The sequence below is a fragment of the Artemia franciscana genome, chromosome 4 (genome assembly GCF_032884065.1).
Source record: "Artemia franciscana chromosome 4, ASM3288406v1, whole genome shotgun sequence".
NCBI lineage: Eukaryota > Metazoa > Arthropoda > Branchiopoda > Anostraca > Artemiidae > Artemia > Artemia franciscana.
In genome coordinates, this window is record NC_088866.1 from 18,129,780 (window position 1) to 18,157,484 (window position 27,705).

General features: G+C 34.9%; 2 protein-coding genes across 18 annotated transcripts in view; one reads left to right on the top strand and one right to left on the bottom strand.

Annotated features, from left to right (window-relative positions):
• Nucleotides 1-23,607, bottom strand: part of LOC136026091 (uncharacterized) — a 194,780-nt gene extending 171,173 nt beyond the window's left edge. For 2 of the 3 annotated variants that reach the window (XM_065702315.1, XM_065702313.1), the window contains exons 1-3: nt 23,538-23,607; nt 5,889-6,160; nt 2,646-2,719 (exon numbers count right to left, since the gene is read on the bottom strand). In XM_065702315.1, the coding sequence (XP_065558387.1) occupies nt 2,646-2,719; nt 5,889-6,156 (342 nt within the window). In that variant the 5' untranslated portion in view covers nt 6,157-6,160; nt 23,538-23,607. Of the gene's footprint in view, nt 1-2,645; nt 2,720-5,888; nt 6,161-23,494 lie in introns of all 3 variants that reach the window. The other variant, XM_065702314.1, reaches the window with a different exon arrangement.
• LOC136026090 (myosin heavy chain, muscle-like) overlaps nt 11,325-27,705 on the top strand; it is a 125,038-nt gene continuing 108,657 nt past the window's right edge. For 10 of the 15 annotated variants that reach the window (XM_065702301.1, XM_065702306.1, XM_065702303.1 and 7 more), the window contains exon 1: nt 11,325-11,397. The gene's annotated coding sequence lies outside the window, so the exon portion shown is untranslated. Of the gene's footprint in view, nt 11,398-26,532; nt 26,658-27,705 lie in introns of those variants that run through there. The other 5 variants (XM_065702298.1, XM_065702300.1, XM_065702296.1 and 2 more) reach the window with 2 other exon arrangements.

Here is a 27,705-nt window from a genome sequence, read left to right on the forward strand (position 1 = left end):
GAAAAAATAATAGCAATAAAATAAAAAATACGGCATTGGACTTTACAGTCCCTACCGGCGGTGCTGATTTCCGTTTCTTGGCCCTTCAGCCGGGAAGTGCTATGGGGGGTTGGGGGCCAACCATCCTGTGCTTTCGCACACCCTTCCTGTTTACCTTCCCTAGATTTCTCCAGGTACCCATTTAGAGCTGGTCGACTCTGGCTGAGCTTACAGAGTCACGCCACTGACAGAAGGATGTCAAGTAATCCTTTACTTGTAACTCGTGATCATACACGTTCAATCCAATTTGTTCGAACAATTAAAGGTGGGTGAAATTAATCTAGAATCAAGTATACAACAAGGTTTAAATTTACTTTATCAATGGACTGAAAAATACTGAGTTTCAGCTATTCCGGAGCATCAGTACTTTGAAAATACTAAAAATTGTTTGTTCTGAAAATTATTGCTCCAAGTAAGACTCATAGGTGCCGTTTATCCTATGACTGACAATTCTTTAAAAAAAAAAGAACTAAACTGAGGTTATGTCCTATGCAAGCCTAATTACCTTGAGCAAGTCGAAGTTCAGGGGCGACTATTTATGATAGGGAGGATAGAGGGCATGATACATATGCCGAGATGCAATTTTTTCATACTTTTCGCTAATGTATTTATTAGCATTTCTTGAACACTGCCACAAACTTGTCCCCCCTCCAAAGCTTACCCTACTTAGAGCTTTAGTCATTTTATTTTTACTCATTTCATGGTGCCAGAAACATAATGAGCGGTGATAGTTCTATACTCATTTTAATCCCAAATCTCTATGAGCCGGATACGCCATCGCTTGAAAAAATCAACAGCTTTGCGGAATAGCTTAACTAGAGATGTGCAGCTCCAGGTAAAGATGTTATTGAAGTACACTTCTTGAAGATAATTCATAACCAAAGATAAAGCAAAGTTTTGGACAGCGCTACTCTGAAAACGCCAGTCCCAAAGTACTTCAGCAACTGCTGAATGCATCGGCCAATGCATGAATTAAAACTTAGTCTATGAATGCACTGAAAATAGTTTCAGCTATACTGGGTAATCGGTACTTTGAAGTATAAAAAATGGGTTTACTTCGAAAATTATTTCTTAATAAAGACCCACCGGTGCCTTTTGTCTTATGGCAGGTGATTCTTGGAGGATAAAAAACTAGGCTGGGGTTATGTTCTATGCTGGCCTGCTAAAGAATTATCTTAAGCAGGCCGATGTACAGAAACGATGACTAATGGCAGGGAGAGGGCATGAGGCAAAAATTTTACTTTTCTTACACAGAGGTTAAAATCTAATTTTTTCAAAATTTTGCAAATGAATTTTTGTAGCCTTGTCTCACCTTCAAATGCTGACTCTATATGTGATTTTTTTTTAAACATTCCATGGTGCCAGAAACATCATGAGCGACGGTAGTTCTTCACTCAGTTTTATCACAGGGTTGTATAGTGTGACACGCCTTTGCTTGAAAGAATCAGTAGATGGCTTTGACAGACTATTTTGATCAGGGATGCACAGCCCCGAACAAAGGTATTATTAAAGTATTATTTGTTAGTCATTTCCTGCTAGTTAATCAGAGTTAATCAGAGCAAATCGTACGTCTTAATTTTATATCGTCTGCATATAGGCTGGAGCAATGTATTAATAGACGTTCCAATGCATTCTACAATTGAATTTTACAATTAAGTCAAGTGAAAAATATTCTTACGCGCATAGCACACATGGTGTCGGATGTTTTTTGGGGGAGGGAGGAGGTACCTGACACTGAAAAACTATGCATTCTAGACTAAAGTTAACCAATTTCTGCAAAGGGAAGCAATCCTCAAGGGCAACATTCAGGAAGGGAGGGGGAGATAAACACATCCTCCCAGTTGTCAGCCTCCCTACCACGACTATTTTGAGGTCTACACGACACCAACATGTCTACTTAACTAATCATAACATTCAAATCCAAATAAATTAACAGATTAAAGCAAATATAATAATTAATCAGAAATAATTGTAGAAAAAACAATGAAGTAGACACCATCAAACGTTTATTACAATTTGAATTTCTCATCTGAAATACATGAAAACCAACTAGAGAATTAAAAATAAACAAATAAACTAAGTCAGCAGAAAATTTTCAAAATTGGCAGAAATTTTGCAAAATTCCCGATTTCCGCAGAAAATATGACAGAAATCAGGTAGCGTAAAATCAACGAAGTTCATCCCCCCCCCCAGTGAAAAGATGCTCATCGCGCTCCTGGTAGAGTCCCAATAAATTAAAGGACGCAGCGGTGTCTATTCCCCTGAATTAGCTCCCGAAAGACCACGACCTAAGAGACCATTTTTTTTCTCTTTTTTAGCCATCCCTCCTTAGTAAAATCATTTAATCCCCTCGGGGGTATCCTTTTTCTATTTAATATTGATTTTTTTATAATTTTTTTAGCTCTAGCTTTAGTTTATTTTTCATTCTTTACTCTTTACATCATATGATTCTTATTATGTTGATATGTTGGTCCAGTAGATCAATAGTAATCTTTATTAGTTTAGCTTTACTAATAAACCCATATCCTAAAAATAGCAAGAAAAGGCTTAACATTACGACACTCAGAAGAAGGTAACCGTATTTTTATCTGGTTTCAAAAACTTACCAAACATGAAATTTTGCGAACGAGAGACTGAGCTACAACTTCATGCTGAGTCAAATTGCAAACCAAGCCAATGGCTAAAAACGAATAAATAAAATTACAAAATAATAATAACATAATAAAAACAGCCAGGAATAGGATAGGGGACTAGGGAGATGAGATCCCGAAATAATTTAATTAACTCCACGAAGGAAGTCGAACAATTATAATAAAAATATTATAGAGAACAATTATAATAAAAATATTATAGAGAATTCCATAAATATTGTCTAAAAATGTCTATGATATTCCTTTGAGTTTTAAAACAATCTCATTTAACAACAAATTAATGCCAAAAAATAAATAAGCGAATAACAAATATAACAGAGACAATACTAACCATAAATATGGGGAAGTACTTTAATAAATCAAACAGTTCGTGGTAACGAACTGTAGTAAGGAGCGACACGGCTCAACAGTAACCAAAACTCTAAAAAATGAAGTTTTGATACCAATAGCTACATCGAAAGAATCGCATTTTAATGCTGATTTTAAATATATAAGTTTTATCAAGTTTAGTCTTACCCATCAAAAGTTACGAGCCTGAGAAAATTTGCCTTATTTTAGAAAATAGGGGGAAACATCCCCTAAAAGTCATACGATCTTAACGAAAATCACACCATCAGATTCAGTGTATCAGAGAACCCTATTGTAGAAGTTTCAAGCACCTATCTACGAAAATGTGAAATTTTGTATTTTTTGCCAGAAGGCAGATCACGGATGCGTGTTTATTTGTTTGTTTTGTTGTTTTTTTTCCCAGGGGTGATCGTATCGACCCAGTGGTCCTAGAATCTTGCGAGAGGGCTCATTCTAACGGAAATGAAAAGTTCTAGTGCCCTTTTTAAGTGACCAAAAAAATTGGAGGCATCTAGGCCCCCTCCCACGCTAATTATTTTCCCGAAGTCAACGGATCAAAATTCTGAGATAGCCATTTTATTCAGCGTAGTCAAAAAACCTTATAACTATGTCTTTGGGGACGACTTACTCCCCCACAGTCCCCTTGGGAGGGGCTAAAAGTTACAAACTTTGACCAGTGCTTGCATATAGTAATGGTTATTGGGAAGTGTACAGACGTTTTCAGGGGGATTTTTTGGTTGGGGGAGGGGTTGAGAAGAGGGGGATATATTGGGGGAGCTTTCCATCGAGGAATTTGTCATGGGGGAAGAAAATTTCCATGAAGGGAGCGCAGGATTTTCTAGCATTATTAAAAAAAAACAATGAAAAAATAAATATGTAAATTTTTTGAACTGGAAGTAAGAAGCAGCATTAAAGCTTAAAACGAACAGAAATTATTACGCATATGAGGGGCTCACCTCCTCCTAATACCCCGCTCTTTACGCTAAATTATTTTTAGTGATTTCAACTATTTATTCTACGGCTTTTGTGATTCAGGGATCATTCTTAATGAATTGGGACAAAATTTAATCTTTAGTGTAAAGAGCGAGGTACTGACGAGGGGGTGAACCCTTCATATATGTAATAAAAACATGAGATTACAAAAGTGCGTTACGTAAGCTAATTTATAAGTTACGTTTATCTTTTACTAATAAAAACAGCCGTAAAAATTAAAAGTTGTAGTTACCTTTTTAAGTAACCAAAAATCGCAGGGCAACTAGGCTCCCTCCACCGTTCCCTTTTTTCTCAAAATCATTCGATCAAAACTATGAGAAAGCCATTTAGCCAAAAAAACAAAACAAAAAAAAACTTGCAAATTTCATGTTAATTTGAAACATGCAAATCGAAACATGCACTGATTCAAAAACGTTCAGAAATTAAATAAAAAAACAAGTTTTTTTAGCTGAAAGTAAGGAGCGACATTAAAACTTAAAACGAACAGAAATTACTTGGTATATGAAAGGGGCTGCTTCCTCATCAACGCCCCGCTCTTTACGCTATAGTTTTTTACTGTTTTAAAAAGCAGAGTTGAGAGAAAGAGTCAAACTTTAGCGTAAAGAGCGGCGCGTTGATGAGGAAGCACCCCCTTTCATATACGAACTAATTTCTGTTCGTTTTAAGTTTTAATGTCGCTCCTTACTTTCAGCTAAAAAAAACTTGTTTTTTTATTTAATTTTTAAAGAAAAATCCAAGAAGGAGTCCGAAAAATCTTTCTAACTTCAATAGAATTTTAAGAAAATTGTCTCAACATTCTATTCTATATATATCAACAGTGCAATCATGTTTAACAAAATTCAATGGATACAATAAATAAAATATAATAAATTACATATTTCGTTAGAATAAATAGAATTACAAATACGGTAGTGACAATCCTACTCTTGAATAAGGGAAAGAGGAGGGGTTTCTTAAATTTCTTCAGTTCTACGTGGGGATAATATTAAAAAAGAGATATCTTTAAAAATGTGCATTCCAATCCTAAACATTTCTATTTTGGCTCATCTGGCTAGCCCAGAAAGATTGAAAATTGATACCAATTCACTACCAATATTTCAAGCCAGTGGCTTTCAATTTCTAAATAGCCTTACCTCGTTCACGCTACGAGGTAAAAAGCCTTACGAAGTTTCACTTAGAGCGTTGGTAAGTCTCTCGTAGAATAGACTAACGGGGACATGCCAACTGTGTAGCTGCTACATGCCAGGGTTCTTCCTGTGTCTGACTTAGGTGATGACGGACGTTAGAAATTAAACTCAATTTAAACTATTCTGTGGTCATTGTTTTTATCCAGATTATTTTATCATATACCGTTACATTCATATAAAGGTCTAATTTTCGCAAAACAAAGGGAGAGACAATTTTGTATCCAGACGTTTTTGGCAATTACCCCAAAATTTTATTTCCTAAGATTAATCCTGATTTGTCCTCTAAGAAAACAAACTACATGAACCCTTGCATCTATACAAAAAATAACACATAATAAGGACACAGTAAATAACCCACGCTCACTATCAAGGCGTCAATTGGAAATAGTTGTTTATGTTTGGAATATATTCCCTTGCTCCGCATATTTCCACATGTTTAACCCTTACAGGACTGATATTGAGATATTTTTCTGGGGGGTCAGAACATGAGAAATTACGTTTTAGACACCATATTTTTCCAGGGTGGGGTGCTTTAGAGCAGCATTAGGAGGGAATCCCCTCTTCTGTGCGTAGGTATTTATGTTTCTCTGAAAAAAAAACTTTCAACACATACCTATCTACCTCTAACGTCTAGCTCTGAACAAAATCTGCATATCCCAAAAATATTTACCTTCACAGCACAAATTAACAAGAGCTTTATCGTTGATAGACAAGTTATTTAAGAGCAGTATTCCAAGGTGGTAAGTGACATCTTTGTTTTGTGCGAGAGCATCCTTTAAACCACTTGGTTCTGAAACGAGGGTCAAAAGTAACTCTTTGACTGCTTGTATCCTTTGAATGATCAAGCTCTTTGAATTCTCCAAAGTGATTGTGAAGCAATCCAAACAAAACTGATTGAAAATTAATTCATTGGAATGAGTACATCGGGTTACTTCCATGCTCCTTAAAAAAAAAAAAAAAATGAAAACACACTTTGTTAAAAACACAAAATAAATAAACTAAGATTTACGGTATGTTTCCATCATTGAAATAGCAAACGTTAAGCTATGTTTGTTTTTGCCTCTTTCAGGCCGCTTTGGCCGAGCGTTTTTCGAGACGGGTAACCAATCAAGATACCGTGCATCAATCAATAGGATGCTGCTGTCTCAAACAGTTCGTGGTAACAAACTGTAAGTGAGGAGCGACACGGCTCAATAGTAACCGAAACTCTAAAAAACAGAAGTTTGATATCAATAGATATATCATAAGAACCGGCTTGTTATGCTAGTTCCAAATACTAAGTGTTACATCAAAAACTACGCGCCTGAGAAAATTTACCTCCTTTTCGAGAAAGGAAGAAACGCCCCCTAACAGTCAAGGGATCACAATGAAAATCACATCATCAGATTCAGCGTATCCTAGAATCATATTGCAGAAGGTTCAATTGCATTTTTTTGCCACAGGTAAGATCATGGATGCGTGTTTATTTGTTTTTTTTTCCAGATACGATCGTATCGAACCAATAGTCCTAAAATATTTAGAATCGGCCAATTTGAAGGGAAATACAAGTTCTAGTGTCCTTTATAAGTGAACAAAAAGATTGAAGGGCAACTAGCCCCCTCCCGCCCACTTTTCTTCCTCAAAGTCGTCTGTCAAAGTCCATTTTGTTCAACATAGTTGAAAAGCTCAATAACTATGCCTTGGAGATAACATGACCTCCTACAGTCCCTGGAGAAAGGTCTTTAAGTTATAAAATTTGCTCGTTGTTTACACATAGTATTTGTTATTGGGAAGCAGTGCTGTCACTTACTTGAAGTACTACTTAAGTAAAATTTTCCATTACTTGTACTTGTACTTAAGTAAAAACTCTAGGGTGTACTTATTACTTGATACTTAAGTAAGATTACGAAATACTTATTACTTAAGATACTTTTAATGTACTTGTTTTTCAAATACTTTAACTTTGACACGAAAATTTTGTGTGTGTGTGCTTTGGCAATGTACAAGAACACATCACCTTTAGATTTAAAGCAAACTCAGATATAGCTTTTGTGTGTGCGTGCTTTGGCATTGTAAAAGAAAACATCACCCTTTAGATTTAGAGTAAACTCAGATATAGCTCCATGCCCTATTTTTGGATATGAAATAAGGTTTTTTTTGACGAAAAAAAAAATATAGCATGATTATCACTTGGTTTAATTTTTCTTTAAAAGTTATATAACAAAGAAAATTGAAATTATTTCACAGTTCACTGGTCGACAGTGAGCTAAAATCCCTTGTTTTGTGCTAAATGTTGTATATTATAGTCCATTTGGGCTTATATTTCTGACATTAGAGTTTAAGTTTTGTCGGCTCGTCAACTGAACCAGATTTCTAACATTTCATCATCTTCAGGACCATACTATTAGTAAAACTATTGAAGCTATGAATCTTTGCCCGTCTAAATGTTCTCTGCAATAAACAAGTCTAGGGAATTCTAGCTGGATCCAATGCAGCGGTATTTTGTCAAATTCTTTCCAGCAAATTCAGGTATTCAGACAAATCTGACTTCAGATTTGTCACTCCATTCATAAGCTATAGGCCCTACTAAATTAAAGAAAAACTCAACTGACTTAAGGCTTGAAACCCTCTCCCCCTCCCCCTATTTGATATAGGGTTTGTGATACCAGAACTTGATATGAACCCTGATCTTAGGCATCTTTGGTATAGTTTTCGTTCGGATCCGTTACTCCATTTGCAAGTTATACTAAATTAAACAGAAAACTTAAATTTTTCAGGAATTAAAACCAACTCCCCCTTGTTAAATTTGAGCTAGGGTCTTTATCTCAAAACTTGATATGCATCATGGTCTTAGGCCTCTTTGGTTCAATTTTCATTCAGATCCATCACTTTAGTCGTAAGTTACTCTGAATTAAACGAAAAACTGTTATTAGCAGGTAAAGCCCTCTCCCCCCTGTTTTATTTGAGCTAGGGTCTTCATCTTTCAACTTGAAGTGTCTCATGATCCTTGGCACCAAATCTGGCCATCAAAATTTTCATCCAAATCCAACCAGCGGTTCTCCCCCTATACGTGATTACACAGACGGACAGACAGACAGACAGACGGACGGATGGATTTTGCAACATCTTAGGTAGCCATGTTGGCTCATTGGATCCAAAAAAGGAAAACAATAGCATATGATCATCCAGGCATTATCACCTATTTGGATAGTGGAAAATATCCATCAAGATAGATTTTCGAGATCTGTCTGTCTGTCCGCCCGTCTGTGCAATCGAGTATAGCGGGGGAACCACCAGTCAGATTTGTAATAAAATTGAACTATTTGTATTAAAATTGAGCTTAATTAAGGCGATGGGGCTTTAAGTGTTAAAAAAAATCGAGTTTTTCATTTAATTCACTGTAACTTGCAAATGGAGAGATGAATTCCGATGAAAATTGAATAAAGATGCCTAAGAGTATGATATACACTGAGTTCTGGGATGGAGACCCAAGCTTAATTAGGGTGAGGGGGAGGGGGCTTTAAGCGCTAAAAAAGTTGAGTTTTTTGTTTGACTCAGCTTAACTTGCGAATGAAGTAATGGATCTCAATGAAAGTCAAGCAAAAGATGCCAAAACCATAAGACACATAATGTTTGGAGATGAAGACCCTAGCTTAATTAGGGGGGAGGGGGCTTTAAGTGCTAAAAAAAAGTTGAGTTTTTCATTTAATTCAGTGTAACTTGCGAGAGATTGATAGATTTCAGTGAAGATTGAACCAAACGTGCCTAAGACCGTGACAGGCATCAAGTTTTGAGATGAAAACTCTAGCTCAAATAGAACGAGGGGGAGTGGGTTTTAAGTGCTGAAAAAAGTCAAGCTTTTGATTTAATTTAGTATAACTTGCAAATGGAGCAACGGATCCAAATGAAAGCTAGACCAAAGATGACTAAGATCAGGGCTCATATCGAGCTCTGATATCACAAGCCCTATATAAAAAAAAGCCGAGGAGGAGGGGTTTCAAGTTTTAAGAAAGTCGAGCTTTCCTTCAGTTTAGTAGGGCCTATAACTACTTCCACCCATGGCTCGCCCAAAGCCTGGAAATAACCCTTTTCCAAAATAAGTCATACTGAAGCCAACCTTCAACCAAATATTCCATCCCCGGAGAAAAATAACTTTGTATGACACTTGGTATTTACCAAGTGACATACAGTGATCGCAAGTTCTGTTGGTCTGTCGGTCTGTCAGTCCCGGTCTTGCTAGCTTATGCCCTTCCAGATAAGCTAGGACGATGAAATTACAGACTGGGACACCGGGACACAAATGACGACCGGGACACAGGGAAACAACAACAACGGGGACGCCGGGGGGCATAGGGAATGTTCGATTAGCAATCACCATCAACAAAGCTCAAGGGCAATCATTAGAATAATGAGGTATAGATCTGAATACAGATTGTTTTTTCCATGGACAATTATATGTTGCATGTTCAAGAGTCGGTAAACCTGACAATCTATTTATATGCACAGACAATGGGACAGCCAAGAATGTTGTATATTCGCAAGTTTTACGTAGTTAAAAAAAATATATATATATATATATATATATATATATATATATATATATATATATATATATATATATATATATATATATTCATAGGTGGGACACAGGGACACAACTACAATGGCGCGTAACGACTTACGCGCCCGGGGGGCTTGGGGTGGCGCTTCGCGCCACCCCAACAGCTAGTTTTATAATATATGTTTGTAGGGAGTTTTACCGACCATCTGAATTGACTACACAGCATGCGGCTTGCGTGAGTGAAAACCAGCCAAAGGATATAGATGCCATACATTTTCATAGCGTGTCTGAAATTTAACTTGAAAACATGAGGCAGTTTTCTTGTAAAGGTGCCGAGGGCGAGACATGTCATTAAAGTGTGAATCAAGACTTCATTTTCATACTCTTCTTTTCTTTCTGCACGCTGAGAGCCAGCAACCTTCAGCTAGCTGCCAAAAGTGGATTTTTGCTGCTCCTTTTTATTGAGCTTTAATTTCTTTTATTAAAAAAGTCTGCAACTGACTCACTTGGCTCGTTACTTTTAAATCTGAGTTTTTTTGTTGCTAAGGTTTTTACTTATTGAACCAGAGAATGAACTACTTTATTACCTTTTATCTGTTTTAAAGCCAATCCAAAGTTTATTTTTCTATTTTTAATATTTTTTCCACCATTCCGACGTGTTTCAGAATAACCCTGTATTTTTTCGAACCTGCCAGATTTGAATGAACACTAATCGCCAGAAGTTCAACTCTATGTGCACTGTACTAATCCTGTCATGTGATCTGTCTGATCCAATCAGAAGTATTTTGACTGCACTTAAATGTTTTGATAATCTTTTTCTTTCAAGCCGTGGTGTTGAAAATTGGTTGAGATTATTTTTTGCACTTCGTTGGGTGTCTACCAGCCAACCAAGGGAAAAAAATATTGAAAATATTTTTTTATCATTCCCACATGTTTCAGAATAACCGTGTATTTTTTCAAACGTCCCAGATGTGACTGAACACTAATCACCGGAAGTTGAACTCTACGTGCACTAAAATACAAAAAAAGGTTATTTTTTAAAATCTAAGGGAGCGATTCTACCCCCACCCCCCTGAATTGGCGCCCTTGCTAAAGATATTTTGGGTCAAACAAACATTAATGTGGAAAAGCATAAGTTTGTGTCTTAAATTTGTTTTGTTCACCACACCCTCCTTATCCAGCATAGTCGTCCCCCCCTAGCATTAGAGATGTTCATATATGTGTGGGGTGCCTAGTCTTGGATCAAATATTGCATAGAAAGTCATTCCAAACTGAAAATTTATCTTGACATAAAAACAACTTTAATTGTACTTTTTAGTCATTTCCCGAGCATTCTAGCTATTCTAAACTTTGAAAAAGAAAACAAATTGAAGGCGAATAATCTGGCATTAAGATTTTTCACCTGCCTGTATAGCAATGATGCGAAACGTAAAACCCTTAGAACAAGTCTCATGAGAGTTTGAGAAAAAATTAATAATATCTTTTTCCTGGCAAAGATGATTGGAACCGAACCTGTTCCTAACAAACGACTTATGTTGGCCTTTGCCCAAAGTAAAATTCGATTCAAACCTGACTTCTTGTTCCAAGGTATATAACTGCCAGGCCGCCCATTTTCTTAGTGTCAGAACGTCTTTCGGAAGTAAGTGATCAACATCACAAGTGACCATAGTGATATTACATAGTTACAAATTTGCATGAAACCTGGATTTTTCATACACCATGAGTATTGCGTGACTTGGAATGCTTGCTTTTACTAATGCACACAATTACGCTAACAGAATGTACAAAATTTAACTGTAGCTACTTATTCAAAGTACTACTACTACTGCTAACAGCTCACCGCAGCACCAAGCTACCTGAGTCCAAAACAGCCACGCACGCTCTTCCTCCATCCCTGTCTATTCAATGCCTTCCCCTTTGCACCCACCCAGGAAGTTCCAATTTCGTTTAAATCTTTCTTTATGACATCCTCCCACCCCAAACGATAACGACCCGTTTCTGCTTGGCCCTAGACTGTTGGCCGAAAAGGACAATCTTCGGCAATCTGTCATCCTTCATCCACAGAACGTGTCCTAGCCATCTTAACCTTTCTTTCGCTATAGCCCTAGAAAGCGGGACTGAACCACATTTTTCGCACAGCCCATTGTTTGAAATACAGTCAGACAGCCGGGTAACCAGAACAATCCGTAGGCAATTTCTCTGGAAAACATCTAGTATATCTTCATCCGCTTTTCGGAGCACCCATGCTTCAGAGCCATATTTGACCACTGCCATCACTGTACCTTCCGATATCCTAATCTTGGTTTGCATACTTATCTTCTTATTCTTCCAAACTTTTTTTTACTGTAAAAAAAACATTCTGAAGCGCGTTCCAAAGTCCTTAATGCAATTGATTTTGGTAGTTTTAATATCTCAAGAACTTCAAATTTTCAAGAACCTCAATACTTCAAATTTTTCAACTCAAAATATTTATTGCAACGATGATTTCTTAGTAGGCTTGATAGTGCAATATACTTTAATAACTCCTTCTATGAATAGAAAATCCCATTTTGTTTTATTATGAAGACAAATTTATAAAAAGAAATTTTGAAAGTTTTATCTGTGTAAATTTAATTTGGCTGTCACACAAAGGACGACAATACAATTACGGAAAGGGGCATTTTATTTGATCCATAAAATTTAACGTAAAAAAGTAAATTTCACCTAGAAATAAGCGAACGTGCAGTCAATTCCAAAGTGTGTATGGGACTTAATCCCCCCCTCGCACCTTGAGATCCGTGTTTCCCCCCTTAGATGTTTCTTGATCTTTGATTTAATTTGGCAGCTGGAGTATTCCTGCACATGAAGGTCCAATACATCCTTCATAGTTCGTTGTGAACACAATCAAGCAGAACATAGAGCAATATGATGCAGGATGTATTACATTGATCCGATAGACCGAATCCCTCCCTTACAAAACTTAAAATATACAAAAAGTGACAGTTTCCTGACATCCAGTAAATCCCTGAGACTTTCTTGGCAGAAAAACTTTTTCGTATTTTTCGTATTTTTGCCCCCAAGGTGGAACAGTTTTAAAAGACCTGGGCACCCATGGCTTTTAATGACGCTACAAGATCAAGTGGTATAGGGATATTCGCAAACAAACAAACAAAAATCAAACGAGGTCATTTGATAACACAAAAAACACTTTCAAATCCTTTCTTATCCTCTTTGATTCAGTAAGAGACAACCAAAAAGCCTTGGTCACAACCTGTTTTTTTCCCCTATTCAAACGTATGTTTTCAATTAATCAAAGCATGCAAAAAAAAAAAAAAAAAAAAAAAAAAAAAAAAAAAAAAAAAAAAAAAAAATGCCAATTCACTCTTTTTACTAGAGATCGTTAAAAACATAGGTTCTCCTTAACGATGTTCAAGATGAAAGCGCATAAAGCCCAGGCAGATACGCCCAAAAACGTTATTATTGTTACAGCTTTCTCTTTACTGTCACATTGTTTGTAAATACATAGCTCATTCTTTGTGTTTCTGTCGAATCCACCCCTACCCATTAATAAATTCTCGCCTGCTGTGAGCTATGAAGAATTTTTTTTGTTACATATCCCCTTTCTCAATGATTATAAGCCTTTAAATATACTTTTTCTTTTTTTGGTCAAACGATAGTTGCACAAAGTCAATATTTGAACGGTTAGCTATGCCCGTACATTTAATCCAACGAAAAACCTATAACTGACAATGAAATGTAAAAATCAATTCTCTTCAAAACAAATCAAGCTTCAATATCTCTGTCCCTCTTTTTGGCATCCAAGGACCTCAACTGACAATTCTTATAGAAGCAGTTTGGACTGATATGGACCTTTTTGTTATTTTAGCATGCATTTTCTCTTTCCCAAGAAAATTAACCTACCCAACTAAGATTTCGAAAGCCTCTTTCATTCTTATTGCCCAACTTAAGATTTTGGGTAAAACTACATACTACCCCACACCTCGGCTTTCCCCCTTTAAGTTCTTTTATTCTTTTAACAAAATACAAATTGAATTCACAAACGAAGAGAAGGAACAATTAATACAGAAGTGACTGAGACATTCATTAGTGATGCTTATAATTCCTGCTTTATAGAAATACAATTTTTCCATACAACGTCGTGAATGTGTACTAGATATGTGCAGTCTATAAGCTATAAACGCTGCTTTGTGTTCATTAATGTGCTTCAAATAATGCTCCTTTCTTTTTAGGTGTCAGTTATTGTGCTAGAGATGCTTTTATGTTTATTGCTGCACCAAAATTTTAATCTGCTTCTTAATAAAAATTTAATTCAAGCTTTGTGTTGTGCTTAAGAAATCAGTTTATGCTTCAAATAGCCAAAAAGTATATGCTATTAGATATTTAGGTTATTTTCTTGGTGATAGGTATTTGTTGCTATACATATATTTTAATCTGCTTTCTAATAAAAAAATTACTTTGAGCTTTGTGTTGTTCTTAAGAAATGAGCTTATGCTTCGAATAGTCATGCAGCCTTATACAATTTAGGACGATAACAATGCGTTGATCTCTTTAGTAGAGCTGCTTTAATGTTTGCTGCTATACAACATTTTCATCTGCTTTGCAATAAAATTCGTACTTCAAGCTTTGTGTTGTGCTTAAGGAGTAACCTTATGTCTAGACCCGTCATATAGCCTAAGCTATTAAAGGCAATGTGTTGTTTTTTCTTTTTTTGAGGGGGGGACCTATATATTTTTGCATGAAAATAAGTGATTTGGAAGAAGAAAACGACTATCTGAATAGGTATCAATGTATAATGAAGAAAAGAGCCATAAAGTATTTATATATTAGCAAGAATAAGATGATATAATGCTATCTAGAGGCTGCGTATTGCTATTGAGGAGTCACAGAAATGTTAAAGAATTCAAAGGACGTTGAAAACAGTAGAAAAATATCACTATACAGTATACTAGCAAGACGCAGTTTGGTGTTCCTTGAGCACCAGGGTGATTCAAAAGTTTAGCTAAAAAAATTAAAGAAAAAAAGAAAAAACCGCTTGACTAAATATTACTAGTTTTACTGCAGAGCCAGTCCATTTCGTAGGCAACATTCAGACACCTTCAACTCTTCTCTGTCCAGTAAAACTAACACCTATTATAAAAGCTAATCTAAGCATATATTAGCCTTATTTTAAAGATCCCCAAAAGGTTGTTCTAGAGGTTTCCCCTCCAGTAAAACCTTAAAAATTATAGAAAAAAAATGTTACTGCTCCCCATAGGACAAGTTCAGTGATAACCTTTCATCTATGAGTCAGACCTGTCTATACCTGTGATTGTATAAATATCAGAATATCAGACTAAAGCTATGTTTAGATCAGGCTTTAGTTATTTGGTGAATAAAACAGATGATTTTCAGTATTATCAATCAGCAATTCACATTCCATTGTGTTTTTCGTTAGTGTTTTTGGTAGAAATTTGCTTTCCTTCTATATATTAAGGTCGTTGTGTGGAAAACACCATTCTACTGTATATGGACCCTCTTGTGTACACCATAGACAGGTGTGCACAGGTTCTAGCCTTCGAGGTGGAAGCGGTATCAGAGTTTTCCAAGGTAGAAGAAGTCAAAAACATAAAAAGCCAAACTATTGTGCCCATAGTTTTTATGCTTGCTCTTATATTGGGTATATGTTGAAATGGGGGAAGGGGGTTTCTCGGGGCAGTTTTAATATAGCCTGCTAATGTAAACTACAAATGCATTATATTCAAACTTAGATAAACTTTAAAACATACCAAAAGTAGCTAACAAGAAGCAAAATGAGTAATGAGACGTCACACTTTAAAACGTCAACACTTTATCTTAAGCTTTTAAAATGATATCCCACCCTTGTTTGCTTACATTTTTAAGTCATTTCTTTTCTTCTGGGGATAAGCTGTTATAAAAAAAACTAAAACATTTTGATTTAAAAAAAAAAAAAATTCTTTGCAATTTTAGTAGTCAAATGTAGATGCTGCCACCATATAAATAGTAGGATAATAATAGACTAGCTTAAATGATCACTTCTTGGGCAAAACATCATACAAAATACAATTACTTGCCTTGCAAGAAAAGAGAAAAGGAATGGGAAAAAATTTACATGTCCCAAGTAGGATGGATGGCAGACTCTATTTAAGACAATGGCATCTTTAACACCCAATTTATAGCAGCCTCTCACACGCTCTCGAATGGAATAATTTCCACCCATAACATTTACACTAAATTAACTCACATATCTAATGCGACAATTCTTGACAGATAAATCAACAGGCAATTTACACCATTTTACAGTAAATCAAGCATACGTCTAAAATTTTGTCAAGTCAATTGGTTTTTCTTAAACTCATTTTAGCTGCTTTCTGGTGTACCTGCATTTACGCATAAAGTGCAGTTGCATGCAACAAACGATTATTTACTCTCAACAAAACCTAAGATTCACGATACGTTTACAAAAGACATTCATGCAACTTGAATCAATGGTTTACATACAATAAAATATTTTGGGAGAGATTCGTTTTCAAATTAGTTTATATTCCAGAACAAGCTCGTGCAAACCATCAAACCCAACTGCCATACCTTTTCCTCTGCAACAGCAACGTCATTTGGATGAAGAATACTAAGATTTCAAGAGGGTTGAAAGATAATAGATAGACATATCTATTAACAAATGAACTAACATCATTTTTATACAATCCTAATAAGGGGGGGGGATTAATGCCAGAATTGCCTCTCATTCAATTGGACAATCAGTCTTGGATTTTTCTACAACTAGTCATGACTTGATACCCACAACTATTCCACTTTAATTCAAAAATCAAACAGTTCGTGGTAACAAAATGTAGTAAGGAGCGACCCGGCTCAATAGTAACCAAAACTCTAAAAACGAAATTTTAATTCCAATAGTTACATCAAAAGAATCACATTTTTATGCTGATTTTGAATATGTAAGTTTCATCGAAGTTTACAAAAGTTACAAGCCTGAGAAAATGTGCCTTATTTTAGAAGATAGGGAAAAACACCCCTATCTTAACAAACATCACCTTAACAAAGATCACATCGTCTGCGTATCAGAAAATCCTATTGTAGAAGTTTCAAGCTCCTATCTACAAAAATGTGGAATTTTGTATTTTTTGCCAGAAGACAGATCATGGATGTGTGTTTATTTCTACAATGTTGCAAGAGGGCTCATTCTAATCGAAAAGTTCTAATGCCCTTTTTTAGGGACCAAAAAAATTGGAGGGCACCTAGGCCCCCTCCCAAGCACATTTTTTCCCAAAGTCACCAGATCAAAATTCTGAGATAGCCATTTTGTTCAGCATAGCTGAAGAACCTAATAATTATGTCTTTCGGGACGACTTATTCCCCCATAGTCCCCTGGGAGGGGCTGCAAGTTACGAACTTTGACGATTGTTTACATATAGCAAAGGTTATTGGGAAGTGTACAGACATTTTCAGGGGGACTTTTTTGTGTTGAGGGGGAAGGTGGGTCGGGGGAGGGGGTTACGTGGGAAGATCTTTCCATGGAGAAATTTCTCATGAGGGAAGAGAATTTCCATGAAGGGGCTGCAAGATTTTCTAGCATTATTTAAAAAACAATGAGAAAATAAATAAAAGAAAATTTTCAGCTGGAAGAAAGGAGCAGCATTAAAAACTAAAAAGAACAGAAATTATTACGTAAATAAGGGGGTTCATCTTCTTCACAATGCCTTGCTCTTTAGGCTAAAGTATTTTTAGTAATTTCAACTATTTATTCTACGACCTTTGTGATTCAGGGGTCATTCTTAGAGAATTGGGACAAAATTCAAGCTTTAGTGTAAAGAGCGAGGTATTGACGAGGGGGCGAACCCTTTCATAAACGTATTAAAAACATACAAATATGAAAGTCCGTTATGAAAATTACGTATATTTATTACTAATAAAAACGTTCGTAAAAAAATAAAAAGTTCTAGTTGCCTTTTTAAGTGACCAAAAATGGAGGGCACTAGGCCTCCTCCCCCACCCCTTTTTTTTTAAATGAAAATCGTCCGATCAAAACTATGAGAAAGTCATTTAGCCGAAAAAAAAATAATATGCAAATTCTGTTTTAATTATTCATGTGTGGTGAGCCAAAATCAAAACATGCATTAATTCAAAATATTCAGAAATTAAATAAAAAAAAGTGCCATAAAAATAAGCTTTTTTTTAGCTGCAAGTAAGGAGCAACATTAAAACTCATAACGAACAGAAATTATTCCGTATATGAAAGCGGTTGTCCCCTCCTCAACGCCTCGCTCTTTACGCTAAAGTTTTTGATTGTTTTAAAAAGTAGAGTTGTGAGAAAGAGTCAAACTTTAGCGTAAAGAGCCAGGCATTGAGGAGGGGACAACCCCTTTCATATACAGAATAATTTCTGTTCGTTTTAAGTTTTAATCTCGCTCCTTACTTGCAGTTAAAAAGCTTTTTTTTGCTTAATAAATAGTAGGAATACCTAGGAAAAGCAAGTAGATTGTTTAAAAAAATTTGATCACTTCTTTTAATAGGATGCAACTTATCTCCCTCTTATAGGTGAAGACAGGTGAAGCCCTTATGGAAGGGATGTGGAGAGAGGGTCAAAAGATTATCTTGGAGGGGAGTCAAAATAAACAAAAAATAATTTTAAGGCTGTGTGTGTTCTATTTTTCAAGGGATTGGATTTTCAAATCCCTTTTTTTCAGGTCATATAATAATTTTCTTAAGGCATATAAAATTATTAACTTTTAAAGGATATAACAGCACTGATAACAATAGAAAAAAAAGGGACTTAGATAAACATAAACAAAAAGTTTGTTATCTCCTTTCAGTACATATTCCTAATTTTACTGAACTACAATCAAAAAATGAAAACAAAGTGGAGTTAGTAGTCAAATCGAACAACTTGTAAATGGTTAACCTAGACTATAAGGCAAGGCATAGAACAAGTAAAAAATTACTTTCTGCTTTCAAAAAAAAGGGAACTTTATATTAATTTTCTAGAAAGAGTGACTTGATTGAGCAATAAGTTTGAGCTTATAAGTGATTCATTAGTTTCTTTCACAATATGTTCTTTACAGATTAAAAAGATCAATTCCCTTACACATATAGTTTTGATAGATAAAAAATTCGTTTAGCAGTACATCATCAGGAAAAAAGTGAAAGTTACAATTTGTAGCAACTGATCTTAACCAGATTATAATTTCAGCTTCAAAGTAACTCTACGATTTTCCAAACATGTTGCTCTTTTTACCATAGAATCTCTTGTACAGTACATTAATTGTTTGTAAAGATTTGACATAATGTACTGTGAAAGCAGCATTTGTTTAGAAGAGGTATTGGCTTTAATATAACTCACTTATTGGCAGAATGAGGCATAGGGGGCGAATTTGTTGTTTTTCCAATTTTTTTTTTATGAAAACACCATAAAGGCATTTTTCAATGAAAACACCCCAAAATAGATATTTAAATTTCTTTTTTTTTGGGGGGGGGGCATGTGCCTCCCAGCCCTTCCACATCTGACATATTACTGAACTCACTAGCTTTTCTGACATTATGTTGGAATTTGTGCTTCCCAATATACTGCTCCCATAACTGGCCATTTTGCCATACAGTATTTAAATATTTCAATTGTTCACAGAAATAAAAAATACAAGGAAAACAAAGTAAAAATCTACATTTTAGGTATCAGACAAAATCTTACTGGAGATAGAGATCTATATTAGCTTAAATAGTCAAGTTTGAAAACTCTACAATACCATACACTTGGAAGCTTGAACTCCTCCCCTCTCCCCTTTTGTCAAGTCAGTCTGTTAGGAAATAGGTTTACAAATTGTAAGTCAAACCAGAACAGCTTAACAAAATTCCCTTTTTTAATTAAATTAATAATATAAATGAAAATAAATTAATGAAAAATAAAGATATTTTTAAAAGGTCTAATGAGACCTAGATCTTGATTGGTTAGTGTCTGTGAACATTTTTTTCATTCATTTGCAAAAAAAAGATAACATTTCTTTAAGAAACAACATGATCAGCCATACAATAACATCCAAGTTGAAAATTATAATAAATAACAGGCAAATTTGTCCCTGTTTCTATTTATTTTATTGTTTACCAAATTCCCATTAATCAATCTCCCAAAAATGGTGGTGCAGATCTTGCATCAGATTAAGGATGCTGAAAGGTCTGTATTTTGTGACATATTTTTTCCAAGCTAGAGTACAAAAATTAGAGGTACATTTTAAACTCTGTCTTAGCAAGAATTTGCAATAAATGCAATAATTGTGCAATAAATGGTGATAAGAACTCCCTTAAGAATGTCAGACAGCCTCTTGGCTCATCCAATTTCATAACATTGAATACCATTTTCCCAATATGCTCAGTTATATCATATCTTGTATCAACTGCCGAGGACCATAAGGGTTCCCATGGTTTTATAATAAAACATCAGTAAACAGATCTGCAGTAAATCTGGATTAGTTGTAGCCCCAGGTCTGATTCTCTTCCTAAATTATTTTTAGGTTGAGTATATCCTTAAGCTATGAGGTAAGTTGCATACACATTTCAAATGAAACTATTTCAGGTAGGAGAGAGCAAACTAAAAATGGAAGAAACAGGGGAACTACATTAAAATATGGGGAGAATCTTGACATTTTGGTGGGAAAGACTGGACCTAAAGATTATCCTTTTAGGTATCAGGTCTGTGCCTCCATAGTTTCCTGAATAAGACAATTCAAAATACTACTAATAACTTACCACAGCACCAAGCCGCCTGAGCCAAACACAGCTACATATGCTCCTGCTCTGTCTCAATCTATTCAAAGCCTCCCTCTTTACACCCCCCTCCAGGAAGTTCCCATTTCCTTGAAATCTTTCTTTATGACATCCTCCCAAACAAACAAGGACAACCTGCTTTTCTGTTTAGCCTTATACAGTTGGACAAAAAAGACAATCTTTGGTAATCAGTCATCCTTCACCTGCAGAACATGCCCTAGCCATCTTAATCTTTATTTCGTTATAGTCCTAAAAAGTGGGATTGAACCACATTTTTTGTACAGCCTACTATTAGAAATACAGTCATCCAACCTGGTTCCAGAACAATCCATAGGCAGTTTTTCTGGAAACATTAAGTAAATCTTCATCCACTTTTTGGAGAGCTCATGCTTCAGAGCTATACTTGACCATTGTCATCACTGTACCTTCCAATATTCCAATCTTGGTTTGCAGAATTATTTTCCTATTCTACCAAACATTTTTTAATTGTGAAAAAACACCCTGTGCCTTGGCTATTCTACTTTTAACATCTTCACTGTTCCCACTGTCTTTACTAATAATACTACCAAGGTAAGTAAAGCTGCCCACCTGATCAATCAGTTTGTTACCCAACATCATCTTTTCACCTTCAATTATTCCTAGCCTTAGTGACTCAGTCTTCTTAACATTAATTTCCAAACCTATTCTAGCAACCTGAACTTGCAAAACCTCTAAAAGTTCATTCATTTTGCTCACACTTTCTTCTAGAATTCTTAAATCATCAGTATAAGTCCAGGAGAGTTTTTCCTCCCCATTTGATTTTTTGGCCTCCCATTGCCTTTTTTGTGCTCCTTAAAACAAAGTCCTTCAAAATAATCAACATAAAGAGGGATAGAACACAATACTGCTTAATTCTGATTTAATACAAAACTAGCTGCTAACCTCATTTCCTGCCTTAACTGCAGCAGTATTATTCTCATACATAGTACTAGTCACTTTAATGTATTTGTCTGGTATACAATATAAGGATAAAACCTTTGCTAAAGCTCTTCTATCAACAGAATCGAATGCTTGTTTATAATCTATGAAACTGAGAACCAAAGGTGTTTGACAACTAGGACACTTCCCAAATATTAACTTAAGAGTGAAAATATGGTCAACACATCCTCTACCTTTTCTAAAACTGTACTGTTCTTCTCTTAAAACTTTGTCTACAGCATCTCTCAGTCTGAAAAGTATTGTATTACTAAGTAATTTACTTGCTACAGAGACCAGACTAATGCCTCAATAATTACACTCACTCTTATCACTTTTCTTACACATCGGTTTGATTAAGCTTTTCCTAAAGCTGTTAGGTACTTCCCACTTTTCTAAAATCATATTCATAATCTTCAGTAACTTATTTTTAACCTTAGAGTCACCATATTTCACAAACTCATTTACAACACTATCAGAACCTGAGGTCTAATAATTTTTAATCCTTTTAGAACTTTTGCCAATTCTTCCTCACAAAACAAATCTTTCTTCACATTCAAGGTATCACAAACTTTTCCATTTTCCTCTATATTGTTTCCTCCAACTGTATCTTGGATTAGCACATCTTCAAAATGTTCAGCCTATCTCTCTTTAACTCTTTCCTTATCACTAATTACAGCCCTGTTCCTATCTTCAACTGGGACAAATCTGGATTGACTAATCCTCTCAATTTATTAACATGCAAGTATAATATTTTACTATTATGCCATCTAGCTGCATCTGACATAATATTGACATAAATATTTGCCTGTAGCCTGGATAAAGGTGCTACCATTAATTGCCTATTTATTTTCTGATAAAAGAAATAACAAAACTGAAAATACATTGAAAACTTACTACAAATTTCACCTAGAGTCATTAAAACTTCATAATCAATTCTTGTTGCTGAAACTTTGATTAAGTGATAATTTTCTTCTATTTTCTCTTTTAATAATTGCCCAGAAATAGCCACATCTATATTCATATACATGGAAACAATGTCAAAACTACTAAATATTGTTTTCTTCTGAAATACTTGTGTTATTAAGTTTTTAACTAAATCTGCTGAATTACTAATAGCCTATGGGAATTTTGGGAATACAGTAAAGGTCTGAAAGCTGCATAAGGCCAGCCTCCAATATTGGCAGCAAGAGCCCCAGCACACAGCACAATAGGTCCCAAGGGAACACTGTATTCATGTATGCTAAATTAAATATAGTTTATGCATAAATACTGAAAATACATAAACAATGTATTCCCTTAAGACCCATCATAGCATGCACCAAATCCCCTGCCTCTAACACCATAAAACAGCCCCCAAACCCTTCCTATACTACCAAAATTCCTTAGCTTTGAAAGCTTGTATCAACTGAAATTAGTCACAAATAAGTAATAATATTTCTTTAAATAAGGACTTAGGGGAATATTCACTAAATTCTTTATGCTCAAATTCAATTAAAAATGATCTAACAAAATATTTTACTAAATCAATTTACAAAATAGAAGAAATAAAACCATTGCTTTGAAGATAAGGAAATTATTATTTTGGCAACAAAGCAGAATGTTTACTTACAATAAGGTTATCAATAAAATAGCATCAATTAGGCTAGTCTTGTTCCATTCCTGTCTCTATCTGTAGGAATAGAAAATTTGTGTCAAGATTTTAGGAGGTGCAGGTCTTTTAAGAACCAACTCATTTTGAATTTAGATTTTTCTGTATGGCATAAACTTAACTTTAGTAGGCTACTTGTGCAAAACTTACCAGCAAGTTCAATTTCAAATTTACAACTATTAAGAAAACAACCCAGATGTAATATACTGTGCAGAAGCTTGTGCCTTGCATTAAAGTCAAAGTCTTTTTATTGCTAACAACAGATAAACAAAACAAAATTATGTAGAAAACTGCAAAAGTAGTGACTATTATAATTGGAAAGAACCTTAAATGGGAAATAAAATTATATATATTTGATTACTGTAAGCATCAGAGAATTGAAGGCATAGCTGTTTAGAACTTACACCCAAAATTTGCTATAACCTCAATAAGAACATGTTATTTTAATTTGATTTAACTGCCTTTGCCCACGTCAAGATTCTGCCATAAAAAGAAAAGCCCAATAAGAATTTCGCCCAGAGAACAACTCACCGCAGCACCAAGCTGCCTGAGGCCCACACAGCTACGCAAGTCCCTCCTACATCCCAATTTAATCAAAGCCTCCCTCTTTACTCCCTCCCAAGAAGTTCCTATTTCTTTCAAATCTTTTCCTATGACATCCTTCCGCCTCAACAGCACAGGAACTGCTTTCCGTTTAGCCCTAGACGATTTACCGAAAAGGACAATCTTTAGTAATCTATCATCCCTAACCCGCAGAACCTATCCTAGCCATCTTAACCTTTTCTCTTATAATTGGAAAGTACCTTAAATGGGAAATAAAATTTTATATAGATGATTTCTGTAAGCATCAGAGAATTGAAGGCGTAGCTGGTTAGAACTTACACCCAAAATTTGCTATAATCTCAAATAAGAACATTTTATTTTAATTTGATTTAAATGACTTTGCCCACGTCAAGAAATTCTCAAAAGCAACAATGTTATTACTTTAATGTATTCATCTACTATGTCATACAAATATAAGCCCTTTGCTAAAGCTTTTCTATCTGCTTAATCGAAAGCTTGCTCATAATCTATAAAACTGAGAACTAAAGGTGTTTGATGACTCAGGCACTTCTCAGTTATTAACCTAAGATTGAAAATTTGGCCGACAAATCCTCTACCCTTTCTAAAATCGCAATGCTCTTCTATTATAACTTTAACTACAACATTTCTCAGTCTGAAAAGTATCGTCATACTAAGCAATTTGCAACCTACACCAACCAGGCTAATGCGTCTATAATTTCCCAACTCACTCTCATCACCTTTCTTATACAGTCTTTAAAAAGGAGTATCCTAAAATTGCAAGACAGCTTCCTTTTTTCAAAAGTCATATCCGTAACTTCTAGCAACTTGATTTCTAACCTCATAGACAACATATTTCAGAAACTTACTTTTGAGTATAATAGGTTTTACCTACTAGATGATCATTTCTACCGACTGATTTGGTTAATATTGCTATTAATATATTTTTTGTCGACCGAGACCAATTTTGTTTCATTGATTTTACGTCATTTATATTTCGTCAGGCTGATTTACCAAATTAAAACTGAGCAAGTAAATAGTACATCACTATTTATCTGACGCTTTTTTTACCACCAGGCTGAAAACATCGGAATGAGGATGTTTCTCTCTCTACCACATGGTGGGTTTCCCTTTTTACCCCTGGGCTGTGACATGCTCATGATTGTTTTAGCCTTAGATGGAGCCTTTGGGGCTAGCCCATATTGCTAATCTAAAATTATGATAATTTCCTCCCATAAGGATTACCTCGTGTGCATGCTGCTGCCTGAGTTTAGCTTCTACAAGATTCTTTTGATAACAGAGTATTTCACTTTATAACTTGTCTGCCATGGCTTTGCTAATTTTGGACTTTAGGTCTTATTTTCCACCGGCCATCAGATTCTCCTTTCCAAGTTTCAAATAATAAGAAACCCCTTTTATTCAACCATTTCTGGGAGGACTTAAGTACTTTTGTTGTTTTTGGTAAACTACACACCTTTTTCCAAATTTATTACTTTACGTATCACCACATAATAGAATTAACATCTCCCCTCTGAATTCTTGGGTATACTGACCCATTCACTGCTATCTTTTCTTGCCATTATCAGATTGAAAAAAACGGGTCAGTAAAAGCAGCCTAAACTTCAAATTTTCTTATTTCTCTTCTCGGTTTTTAAGAAAGTATACAGTTTAAACCCTTCTTTAGAACCAAAAAATCAGTTTATTTGCGTCTTTGGAACAGGTTTGGTGCAAACACAATTATCCGAAATTCAGATTTAAAGAATCAGTATTTACATGTATGGGAAAATACCGTTAAAGTCTTCTATTTTATTTTTTCTGAAGTGACTATTTTTGCGTCTGCGCGCCTCTTGTAGGCAATATTAGATGGACGCAACAAAACCCTCACTAGACATTTTTTTTCTTAGGTGACACGCTCTGATACGCTCGTCCGCTTGTATTACATTAATTAGTTGCATTGGTTAAACCGTATCAATGTATACTTTCATCTCAATCATTCTAAAATATTTTTTACAAACCTAACCAAATAGGATGACATTAGGAATAAAATTTAAGCTATGTAGATACTTTTTCGCTGCAAAAACGAATAATAAGAGGAATTGGAAATATTTTTTATTAAAACTATTGGATATTTTTTTATTAGAAAAAAAGTAAAAGAAACGGTTTAATTCATTTTATTAAGTAAACGATTTCTAGAAAATTAACTTCTAAATAAAAAAAATGCTTTTATTCAAGAATCATTAGGATCCTTTCACATAGTGTTTTTTGCTACCTTGTCCCAAAATGTTTGTTCTGATTGTTTCAATGCATTGATAGCCAAAATCATTTTCATAAACAATACTGGACAATACTGGAAGCTGAGTTGTATTATTTTCAGGCTTGGTTCAATTTTTTAGGTTAAGATTTCGAAATTTGGAGAAAACACCAATTTTTAATGTTACGAAATGTTGTACTTTTTGTAAAGTTATCTGAAGTTCAGCATATTCTATTGGACTAGTTTGATCGAAAATATTCTAAGACCGATGAGTACTTTTTGTCTCAACAGACGGAAATTATTCAAGCTCTGTTAATTTATTTTTTATTTTGAGAGCTTCCATCCAACAATTTTCAAGCTGATCATATAGCAATATTCGTCATATATATACGCCTTTTCTGTTAAACTGTTGTCTAAGACCAAGTTTCACAGCCAAGTCCTTGGATGATAGGATAAAATGACTCCAAAAAGTCGTAATCTCGGCTAATAGGTTAAAAGATGATGTCTACGCTACCAAATCGGAAATTTTTGAATTTTGCATCCCCCTTTTTCAATTTAATCTCTTTCCGAAACGCAATGATACATTCGAATTTGAATATATGAATGGCAGAAGCGTGATTGTACAGTCGCAGAGGAATACTCAACACCAACTTCAGGGGCATAGAATGGAATTTACCCAGCAGATATACATGCGACTGAGTATTTGTCAAATGTATTAAATTTTTTAAAGATTTTAGTTTAAAGGCTTTTATCTACATTTGAAAGTAGGTGATAGAATTCCCTCAGTGATCCCTTGGGAATGCATTTTGAATTAGTCTACTTATCTTCACCCCTTTTTTTTGGTATTGGAATGAAACCTTGGAAACAAATGCAATGCTTCAATGAAGCACATTGAAAGTATATTGACGTTCTTCCATTTCTCCAGCCTATGCTGATTTATAAGGTTTCAACTATCTGAAAAATAAATTTCTCAAATATAAGGGAGAAAATATTGATGTGACTTAATGTCCTTCTGAAACAATAGGAATTACACTTTAAAAATTAGGCCTAGAGGCAATGAAAGAGGGACTGAAAATGCAATAGGTAAGATGGTAGAACCATTTTTTATCAAAATTCAGATAGACCTATTATACCAAATATATACAGGTAAAATTGTACTTTAGCTACTTTTGGCTATCTTGGAAAGGGGATAGGTTAAGAAAATGAAACCTGAGTATGTGTATACAGGCTAAAGTATGTCCTGAGAAAGTATTTGAAGTACCTACATCCACTTCTTTTCCTTCTAGAGGGTCCTGATACTTTGATGACCTTTAAAAATCTTTTTTTTTTTTATAAAAGTGAAACCTTGCAAAACAGATCTTTTGCTTAAATAAATTACAACAAAAAAATTTTCAGCTTCACAAGTTTGGTCAATCCCAATTTATGAGGTTTTAAAGATATGCAAATACATTTCCTAAATTTTGGAAAAGAAAATTCATATAGATTAAAATTCTATTCATGTACCAAGAATTACATTGGTAAAATTCTAGTTTAGTGACTTCTTGTTATCATGGAAAATTGTTAGGTTAGGAAAATGACACTTTTAGGGATAGGTCTACAGGCTAAAGTATGTCCTGGGAAGGTATTTTGAAGCACCTATCTCCACTCCCTCTGCCTCTAGAGGGTCCTGACCTTTTATTACCTTTAAAAATATGTATGTTATAAAAGTGAAACCTTGCAAAATAGATCTTATGCTTAAATGAAGTACAACAAAATTGTTT